Genomic DNA, 10,713 nt, shown 5'->3' with positions numbered 1-10,713 from the left:
CCAGAATTTAGCCTATGAAATAATTCTCACATTGGGCCAGGCATTTGAAGTAGCTTATCAACTGGCACTTCAAGCTCGAAAAGGAGGCCATTCTTCAACACTCCCCGAAAGCTTTGATAATAAACCTACCAAGCCAATCCCAAAACCACGTGTTAGCATCCGAAAATCTATGGTGAGTAAGAAGCATAATCCATATAGAAGGAACTTAATATCAACCTGTGATAAATGCTGTTGGCCTGAACTGTGCTTGTAAATTATAAATTGCAAATTTTACTCCAAATATGCTGATATATATATATATATATATATATATATATATATATATATATATATATATATATACTGTAACTAGCTAAAAGTTAATTTTACAATTTCAGAAGTTTGATATGAAAGACATTCTTGAAGATAATTCTAACCATACTACTGTAAAGTCTTTAATAATCAATAATTATATCAGTATAAGATTATGCCTCAATATATCTGCTATTGCTTGGTTCAAAATTCAGTAAGTAAAGTAAAAGAAAGGCACTTCCAGATATTATTGAATTCTATCCCTATAGCCATATTTTTCAGGGTTATTGTGACTGAAGGGGTAAAATGGGAGAGGCATTAACAAGCTCATAGAAGATTTGTAACAAAACAAGAAGTATCCATCATCATCTTGTGGATTGGGGAGAAATACAAAAGAACTGACAAAAAGTTAACTTCTCAAATGGTTATTATAAAGATCAAATTGTCCAGAAATTACTGCCTATATTTACTAGATATTAGTATCACTTATACACATTTTGTAACATATTGTGAGTGATATACACTAATACATATTACATCAGTTATAAAAAGATAAAAATCAAACAAAATGAAAATCAGAGTAACTACAAATAAAATCTGGAGTAGCAGGAGATGATATAGTTGGCAGTATTCTGATCAGGTTGGTATCTCCACAAGTGTAGGTTAAAACTGTACATATGAGTAGAGTGGTTTTTCAAGCCTTACTCCAACTCTACAGGGCTATGTTGTGGGAATAACATGAAGGATGATTCCTAATAAACCTGGAAATCTTTAGCTGGCGAAAAGGCAGCAGGAGGACAGCTATATAAATGTTTGATTCAATGTATTAAACACTCCATATGATTGGAAACAAGAATTCAGATTCTATCTCCATCATAAATTATAGGAGGGATGGGAAAACCCTGTCTCCTTTTAGCAGGCTAGGTATCCCTCTTTTCATCTCAGAATCCAGGAAGACCAAAAAATGTGGTATTAAGTTTATTATGTGGTCACTCCAACAAATATTTGTGCTGCTTTCAGCCACAGGAAAATTTGCCAACATTGAATTTTAAGTATTTGTGAGTTTTCATGAAAACTTTTATGTTTTTGTAGTTTTATGGTTGTTAGAGTTTATTTTATGTTTTGAACATATGAAATGTTACACTCCTATGCGTGCATTACAAGCCAGAGGAGGAACACTATTCACTATTCATGTTGCATATGCACCTCTTTCAAATTGCTGGAGATGTATATGCTTGGCCCTCCTGATTGTCTTCAGCTTTTTGTGATATTGATTAATAGATGTACTTTGAATATATGTACTTAGAGTAATTTCAAAGGCAAAAAAGAATGCGAATCTTGAAGTCTGATCTTTTTAAATCTGTAAGCTTCACATGCTGTATCATGGTGTAAGGTTATACTACAATTTCAGATTTAGTGTAATGTGTTTCATTCCAGCAACACAATTTTGTGAGGACAGTGAAAATTAACAAACAGTAGGCAAAAAAACTGGATCATCAGTAGGTAAAAAAAAATATATGGTACAACCATGTAATGTGTCATATTGAGAAACTTTAAACATAGTTTTAAAATTTTGTAATTTAAATAGATAAAGCATTCCTGTGTTTATTTGTTTCAAAGCAGATAGATCCTACCGAACAAAAGACTCTTACCAATCTACCATGGATTGTAGAACCAGGACAAGAAGCTAAAAGAGGAATTAATACCAAGTATGAAACCACGATTTTCTGATAACGAACTGTTCATCATTTCTTGTTGTGCCTTGCACTCAAAGCAGTCACAGCACAGCCTTTCCATGATAAGCAACTCTTCAATCTAACAGAGAGGAAGACTGCACTGAGTGGCCTTGAAACTAGCAAAAACATAAATATATATAAATAAATATATATATAAATATAAAGGCTGCTGGTCATTTCTGGTGATTGTTCTTCCTGCAGCGTTGACAGAAGAATGACATGGGATGAAGACTTTTCATAGAGTCCACAAGAGGAGTGGGAGATAGTTTTCGTGCACGCAATTTTCTTAGGACTTTGCCACAGTGCTTTCTTTGATTTCATATTTTAATGTTCTACTTTTACAAAGGTCTCTAACATTAATGCTGCTTAGTAATACAATGTTCAGTTATAGTTGGGTTTCTTATTTGGCAAATTGAACATTGAAATAGACCCAGATTATTTAATACAATATTTGAGAAATTATGAAAATCCTATATAATTTTTGTTTAATATGTTTAAAAAATAATAGCAAGTTATTAATTTCCTTCATTTGTTAGTTGCTGTTTTTGTAAACTACATGCCGTTTAATCATCTGGAAAAAAGAGGTTCTATATAGCAGTGTGATAAGATTGATTAATGGTTTTAAGAAGAGGAATTAATAATAATGCATGAAAATGCACCTTGTATTTAATATTTTTGTGTGACAGAGGAAAAATTATATGAAAAAGTGTGAATATTTATGATAAAGAAAATCATTAACTATGAAAAGAATTGGGATTTAATTTGAAGTTAAACTGCTGCTGTACTGTTTGCAACAGTGGTAACAGTGGTGTCATCTATAAACTGGATGCTTTGTACTTTGGAAGAGTAAAATAAAAGCTGCCCAGCAATTGCACTAAGGTACATGCAACTGTACACAGTTTTTCAAGTCATTATAGCCATTTAAGCTTATCAATGTTTCAAAGATGCTTTTAATCCAACTGCAATTTTTATCAAATTTTCTGTCGCAGCTAATTTTAATGAAAAAGTTCAATTTAAAAGATTTTTTTTCCTAAATAAAGTTTTAAAAAAATCCAAAGTAATACATTGTTTCCACAAAATAACCTGTTGAGCACTGGCTTAACATGGAATTTAATGAAATTTGCTTACAGTTTTGTTTCAAGTATTTTAATTTTTTAATGTCTTTGTGGAGTATTTGTACAATAACATTTATGTATATTTCAGTGGAACTGAATAAATTACAGTAAAAATATTGATCATAGGCGAAAAACAGCATTTTAAATGTATATTCTATCCAGTCAAATTGTGAGTCATTTTGGACATCATTATAGAGATATTTATGAATAGTGTGGTTGACTTCAATGTTTTTTATTATTCTTTCATATCTAACTGAAAATTCAGTTACACTCAATGGAATTTTTAGCAAAATTGATAATGAAACTCGATTTAAAACTGAAAATTGTATATGGTTTAGTTGAACCTAATCATAGCACTGGATGACAAAAGAACCTTTTAATACAATATACTTGAACCAATTCGTTCCTTGTATATATTTTGCCTATCATTGTTGATATGTATGTAGTAGGCTGATATTAAACATTGAAAATAGTACCCAAAGGAACATTGTATAGGAACAAGCAAATAGTAGCCTCACTGCAACAAATTCTTCTTTGTAAATATGCTTGGGCTTCCAGTTATAAATTTTGTAATTTTGGTCATTATTTATATCCTTTAAAAGCACACAAAATAAATTGAAGTTGTACAGTCAGCACTGGCTTTTTCACAATTTAGTAAGGATAATATTAAACAGCAGGCATTCTGAAATGACAAAGAATATGGAAAACATAATGGTCTAATAGCCAGTGTAATCTGAAATTCATATTGTCTACTTTTAGTGCAATATGATAAAAAACTAACAGTAAAAAGAGGCTTTCGTTTTTAGGCATTCTGTTTAGTACAAAGCAATGGATGGAGAGAAGTTAAAATGGAAGAAGGAATAAAGCTAGAATATGGGCCTATATGTATTTGGTTCACTTTTGAAGTAAAGAGTTCATGAAAAATACAGATTTGTGAATATCTTTCAAATATAGGTAGTCCTCAACCTATGACTATTCGTTCAGTAGGAATTCAAATAACAGTGCTGAACAAATGGTTACAACTAGTTCTTGGCATTCCAGCTGTCCCAGTATCTGTGGGGGTCACATGATCATGATCTGGGAACTTGATAATTGGTTTGCACTTATGACCCATAATCACGAGTGCCTTTTGTCACTTTCCTTGCCAGCTTCCCCACAAACTTAATTGCGAAACCGACAGGAAAGGTTACATGTTGCTAGGTAAGCTTGCTCCACCTGTGCACCCAGTCCATCGGGGCTTCTGCCATGCCAGCCACAGCTGTTTTCAAAGGGAGACTCACAGAAAACACATTGTGGTAACTTAGATGAGTAGCAATGATAGTATAGGCCATTGTTTTGAGATCCTCCCACTCTAGGTGGGTGTTGAGACCATCACAAGGCATAATCAAGGAAGCAAGAATTATACAATAATTAATGTAAGTCCTGTACAAAGTACAGGATCTTGGAAACACCAACAGAACATTCAGACCTCATTTATTAGCATGCTAGGCAGAATCATTGCAGAAGAGTGCTCTGATCCACAATTCTCACAGATGGTCCAGAAAGATACTGGAGCTATAGTACTGAAATTTGACAACAACCTTACTCTCATCCAAGTTCCAACAAAGGTCATCAACCAGGAGAGCTAATGCTATTTCAGTCACATACCCATGCTTGAGTCCAAATTGAAAATGGGCCAGATAACCTGCCTCCAGAAGCAGTGAATGCTCCAACACTGGAAGTTTTAAAGAAGAGACTGGACAGCCATTTGTCCAAAATGGTATAGGGTTTCCTGCCTGAGCAGGGGGGGTTGGACTAGATGACCTCCAAAGTCCCTTCCAACTTTACCATCATCATCATCATCATCATTATTATTATGGATCATCGCAGTCAGCCAGATGTTCAGACTAGATTTGGCATTTTGTCTACCTATCGAATCCTTACCCAGGACCTGGGATAGGCAGATGTAGATTTTTGTTGGTATTACAGATATCGTCGCAGGATGGAAGCAGTTCCTAATAAGGCCGCCTTTTGCAATTGACTAATAGCGAATTTGTCAATGCCAATGGTATTCAAGTGGTGCTCCAGTTTTTTGGGGATTGCACCCAAGGAGCCTATTACTATTGGTACTACCCTTGCTCACTTTTGCCACAGTCTTTCTATTTCTATTTGTAGGTCTTTGTATTTTGTTATCTTCTCCAGTTCTTTCTCGTCTATTCTGCTGTCTCCAGGCACTGCCACGTCCACTATCCAGACTTTTTTGTCTTTCTTATCGACAATTGTTAAGTCTGGGGTGTTATGTTGCAGGTGCTTGTCTGTTTGAATTCTGAAGTCCCAGAGCAGTTTAATTTTATCATTTTCTATGACTTTCTCTATTTTATGATCCCACCAGTTTTTGCTTACAGGCAAATGATATTTTTTGCAGATCTTCCAATGCACTTATTATTATTATTATTGTTGTTGTTGTTGTTTCTTCCACAATGCTTTGAATCTCATTTTCCAGCATCCTGTTATTACTCTTCCAGCAAAACAGAAAACTGGCAACTGGCAAAGTGTTGGAAATAGAAAAGGGGGTGTAATAACCCATTTCACAGATATCGACTATCCTCCAGATCTAGATAGAGATGCCTTTTCAGACCGCATATGAGTCCAGAGGGACAGGAAGCAAGCCCATAGTTAGCAGAGATCATACTTCAAAGCATCCTTTTTTACTTCACAGGCTAAAAGAAGTCTCAAATATAATGCCTAGTATTTCACCACTCATCACATCAAACCCTGCCCCTATAGTGTCAAAGACTGATGGATTTGAATATTATTGGTGAAGTGTCATATAAGCTGGTCATAGTAGCCTGGCAGGGATCTACATGCTAACTCCTTAGAAAAAGAAAATTGGCAATGGTAGACTTGGCCAACAGTCCACCAACACATCTCAGCCTTTTTTCTTCTGTCCCAACTTGGTTAAGCTGTGCAATAGTTCTTACTGTATCTGTTGGACCCACCTAGGTTGAAGAAATGTTGGAGGTCATACTCTCTGGTTCCTCATTCGTTCCCCTATACACTCCAAACTACAAAATAGTGAGGATATGATGGAAAGATGAAGGTTAGAAAAGCTGCTGAGAAGAAGGGTAACATTTGAACTATTTCACATATTCTTAGTTGCATATCTGCATTTTACTTCAATTAAGCATCCTAAAACATAAATAGATCTTCCAATGCAGGCATTCCCTCTTCTTTCAGTAGCATTTCTCAGCTCTCCCAGTTAAAAGGAACCTCACTATAACCATACCCTTCCTTAATCCTTATCAAATGTAAAATGCTAGGAATTTTTTCAATAAAACGTTACACTGATTTCTTACTATTAAAAGTTGCCTTCCTTTCAATGATTATAGGTACTAGATCTGCAATCCTTACCAATGCTTTCATGAGCAATGAATATGGGAAACTCATGAACCAAGACTTTTTCTTGTAATCCAGAGTTTCTGACATTACTATTAAGATGATATACTTTACTAGAATTTATTTTTAGAACAATTTAATTTGCTAGAATCTTTAAATTTACTAGAATTTAGTTCAATGGAGGCAAATTATGATCTAGAGCAGTCCAATGTATATTTGTGCCCTGTAGGAAATAAAATGTTGCTAGGCTGTATAGTTGACAGTTCTTTAAGACAAATGCAAGCCTAATCAAGAAACTAATCAAGGAGAGAAGTAACCTAGAACTAAGGAGAAACTTCCTGACAGTTAGAACAATTAACCAGTGGAACAACCTGCCTCCAGAAGCGGTGAATGCTCCAACACTGGAAGTTTTTAAGAAGAAACTGGACAGCCATTTGTCCGAAATGGTATAGGATTTCTTGCCTGAGCAGGAGGTTGGACCAGATGACCTTCAAGGTCTCTTCCAACTTTATCATTATTATTATTATTATATATACATACATTCAAAATAACAGCACGTGGTGGAATTATCCATATTTTATCAGAATCCAGAAGCTTGTTCCAGCTCCTATGGTATTGAGTCAGATATTTTTCTGTTTGGAAGGGCATTTTATTCTTGGCCAACCAGTTTCAAAGACCTGATATCTGCAAATGACTCAAAGTCAGTTTGGTCGTTAATATCTAAGGCTCTCTTAAAATATTGCCTTGGTCTGATGTCCAACTGAAAGTAGACATTGTGTTGATAAGTCAACCTGCCAAATGACTTTTTACAAGTTGATGCTCCACATGATGGAGGAAATGTGCCTATTATGTTCTTCAAGGTGTATTTTTGGTAGCTTTTGGGAAAATGAACTAAAAGGTGATATACGGTAACTAGAAATCTGGCAGTAGTTTCTAATCTAGTCTATTAGCACAACAGCAATTGCATGAGTCCCTCCCTCTTCACTTTCCATGTTGTTATTTGTATTTGTCTGTATGTATATGAACCCAAAGAGAACTATTTAATTATCAATTTTGTATTCTATGCATACTTAATTAGGAGTAAGTTCCATTAAACTGCCTCTGAATTAGCATTAAAGGATAATAAACAAATTTGTCAATATGTCATCTAGGGTATCAATAAGAACATTTTAGTAGGTAAGTTTTACTTAAATATTCATAGACACAAATTAAAAGAAACACAGGCTAGAAAAAAATCAAATATACTTTATTTTTTTAAAGGAAACAGATAAGAAAAATGCAAATGATCTTAATCATACATTATCTTTAAAAGTGAAATATTCTTCCCAATACATTTTTTTATTTGTAGGTTTAATACAATTAGCTGTCAGTGACATTTCAGTCTGATTCAAAATGAAATACATAAGCCAACATTCAAACTTTTGGAGAAAATTTAGCTTTAGAAAATTGTATTGTGTTTTTAAGCAAATGGCAAGATAGAAACATGTGCTCTTATATTATTATCTCTGAAACAGAAAGTACCGGTAGGCATTTTATGCCACGGATATTTACATTGTGTATCAAGACAACACCTATCAATCCAAAGGCTTCAAGACAAAATTACACGTAGAAAAAAAAGCCTAAAACAAAACCTTGAAGTGGCAAATGTGCTTATGATTTAGAAACATTTGCTATTAGATCCATGACTACATTATCACATATTGCTCTTTTCGCTGATCAAAGTATAGTGTAATTATTTTCAGTGCAACTTCCAAGAACAAAACTTATTAAAGTATTTAATTATTTTAAAAATGTGCTGATTTGGAGGAAATTACAAATGTATAATGTATAGTAAAAACAAAATCACAGTTTCATGAAAGTTAGAAAAAAATAAGGAAAGGTTTCATTTTTGGCTCAAAACACTATAAATATAAAAGTGATTACAACTTAAATTTATTCCATAATCCGTAGCACATAAAGAATGCCTAGATTATCCAGTGTCACACATACTTTGAAATCAGGGGATACATGCAATGATTTGAGATTTGTTCCATTTGTGTAGAATGTTTGTAAGGATTGTCTAGTATCCACATTCCACCACTATAAGGAAGAGAAAATATATTTGTAATTAAGAAAAATAAAAATCTGACAATAACCTACTATAAATATGCTATAACCAAATGTAGCATACTCTTCTTGCTGTGCTACACACTTGAAAAGAGTACAGTATTCATAAGATTCAAATTTCAGAACACAAGGATTTATATTAACTATACAAATGTAGATTTCAAAATCTGCCCTAAATCATGATGTATTTTCTTGAAATTTGCTTCCTATATTACAATTAGAATAAAATAGGAAAATTGTAGTTATCACATAAGCTTCTAAATTAAGGTACATGCACAAGAGATGTTTATTTTTCTCCCTAATTAGATCATATATTACAAAGAGATGGCTTTTAATGACCCTCAAAAAAGTTGTGCACTCTTATATAATAGCTTATATAATAATTCTAGAAATTGCACTTTTTACAAAATTTTATTGAGCTTACCTTGACATGTCCTCCAGAAGAAACAAGCACTTTACTATCAGGAGAAAAATGAAGGCCTGTCACCCAGCCTCCATGTGCTCCTCTTCCTTCATTTGTTGTGGCAGAAAAATACAAGTGAAGAGGTTTACCTGTTGAGATACTCCAAATCTGTAAAAAGAAATGCAATCAAGTATTAGATAGAGTTATAACTTTTTGTAAGCTATCTTAGAAAATACAACTGATGTTGAAATAGGAACAAAGAATAAATCCAGCTACTAGTGTTTACGGAATTCATAAGGCACAGTGTCTTATAGACTAGTCACCTTGTGAAATCTCCATAACTTCCTAAATGTATTATTTTATCCAAGCTAAATAGACCATTCTTCCTTTTAAATTAATAAGAATCAATGGCCTCCCTTTGATCTTAAGATGTAAATAACTTTGAAACCAGAGACCAGTTTGGTCTAATAATTAAGGCACCAGTCTATAAACCAGGCAACTGTGAGTTCTAGTCCAGCCTTAGGCATGGAAGCCATTTGGGTGACTTTACGCCAGTCACTCTGTCAGACTATCTCACCTCAGTTATTGTTGTAAAAATAGGAGGAGGGGGGAATATTAAGCATGTTCACTGTCTTTAATTATTTATAAAAATAATAAAGGTGGGACTTCTGGTTCTGGTTCGCGGTGTCACTAGTCGCACCGTGAGACTTCTCTCCTCATCGGCTAGCTTTCCCTCCGTAGGTGGACCCTTGTATGGGTCCAAAGTTGCCCTGGAGGGTGTGACTTCCATCAAGGAGGCTGCTGTCCAGCTGCGGAGGAGAAGCGGCTCCTTCAGCTGTCCGGACAAATCTCCGAGGACCGACGGAGAAGAAGATCGGCCAGTAAAATGGTCGATCGCCCTGCCGCTTTAGACCGAAAGTCAGACAACATCTAAGCTTTGAGTACCCCCGTGGTGAATCCAGGTGAGAATTGTTTCTTGTAACTCTCTCTTTTTTTTTACTTTTTTTGTTTTGGAATTATTTCCCTGACTTGGACAGGCGGCTCCTGCTTTTTTTGGGGAAGAAAGGCGTTTTATAAATACTGAAAAAGACTATATTTTACTTTGATATATATTTTATTTGGATACTAAAAAGGAAAAAAGATGGAAAAGATTTTCTCTCTCCTCTCTTTTTATTATGTAGGTCTTTGGTTATTCGGGTCTTCTCCCGCATAAAATTGGAAGTGTCTTGGCGACGTTTCGACGAAGTCCCATTTGTCATCTTCAGGCTGGTGTTTTCAGCTTCGTGCTGAAAGAGATCTTCTTTTAAGCATTAGTATTAAAATGAAGAAACTTCAGCCACAATTGAACTGTGCATTTATATTGGAAAAGATTTATGAGGCCACTGCAGAAATATGTGCTACATTTAAAAACTGTACTTTAGAATCAAGATCCAGAGACTCTACTACATTTGTTCAAACTGATGTTCAGGCTACAACTGACTATGATATAAATCAAAATGTACCAGAAGAGGAATCTACAGAGATAGAAGAGGAACTTATTTCATCTGACAACCTTCTCTTCAGCAACTTAGAGAATCAGAAGCAAAGACTAAGATCTCAAACTACAAAGCAACGACGCTGCAAGGAGAAGAGAAAAAGATGTTTACTGCAGAGGAAGGGATTTATATTCCTTCAAAGATTACTACAA

At 34.5% G+C, this 10,713-nt stretch overlaps 2 protein-coding genes across 16 annotated transcripts in view; one reads left to right on the top strand and one right to left on the bottom strand.

The window, feature by feature from the left end:
- Nucleotides 1-3,265, top strand: part of ANKS1B (ankyrin repeat and sterile alpha motif domain containing 1B) — a 359,470-nt gene extending 356,205 nt beyond the window's left edge. For 6 of the 9 annotated variants that reach the window (XM_039354033.1, XM_039354031.1, XM_039354029.1 and 3 more), the window contains 2 exons: nucleotides 5-172; nucleotides 1,912-3,265. In XM_039354033.1, coding sequence (XP_039209967.1) covers nucleotides 5-172; nucleotides 1,912-2,022 — 279 coding nt within the window. In that variant the 3' untranslated portion in view covers nucleotides 2,023-3,265. The remainder of the gene's footprint in view (nucleotides 1-4; nucleotides 173-1,911) is intronic. The other 3 variants (XM_039354032.1, XM_039354030.1, XM_039354039.1) reach the window with 1 other exon arrangement.
- Nucleotides 3,266-7,742: 4,477 nt separating this feature from the next.
- APAF1 (apoptotic peptidase activating factor 1) overlaps nucleotides 7,743-10,713 on the bottom strand; it is a 60,910-nt gene continuing 57,939 nt past the window's right edge. For all 7 annotated transcript variants that reach the window (XM_039354047.1, XM_039354044.1, XM_039354042.1 and 4 more), the window contains 2 exons: nucleotides 9,048-9,194; nucleotides 7,743-8,596 (listed from right to left, as the gene is read on the bottom strand). In XM_039354047.1, the coding sequence (XP_039209981.1) occupies nucleotides 8,450-8,596; nucleotides 9,048-9,194 (294 nt within the window). In that variant the 3' untranslated portion in view covers nucleotides 7,743-8,449. The remainder of the gene's footprint in view (nucleotides 8,597-9,047; nucleotides 9,195-10,713) is intronic.

The sequence above is a fragment of the Crotalus tigris genome, unplaced genomic scaffold (genome assembly GCF_016545835.1).
Source record: "Crotalus tigris isolate CLP2741 ecotype Arizona unplaced genomic scaffold, ASM1654583v1 scf7180000018548.2558034, whole genome shotgun sequence".
In the NCBI taxonomy this organism is placed as follows: Eukaryota; Metazoa; Chordata; class Lepidosauria; order Squamata; family Viperidae; genus Crotalus; species Crotalus tigris.
This window is presented reverse-complemented; position numbering and strand designations above follow the sequence as displayed.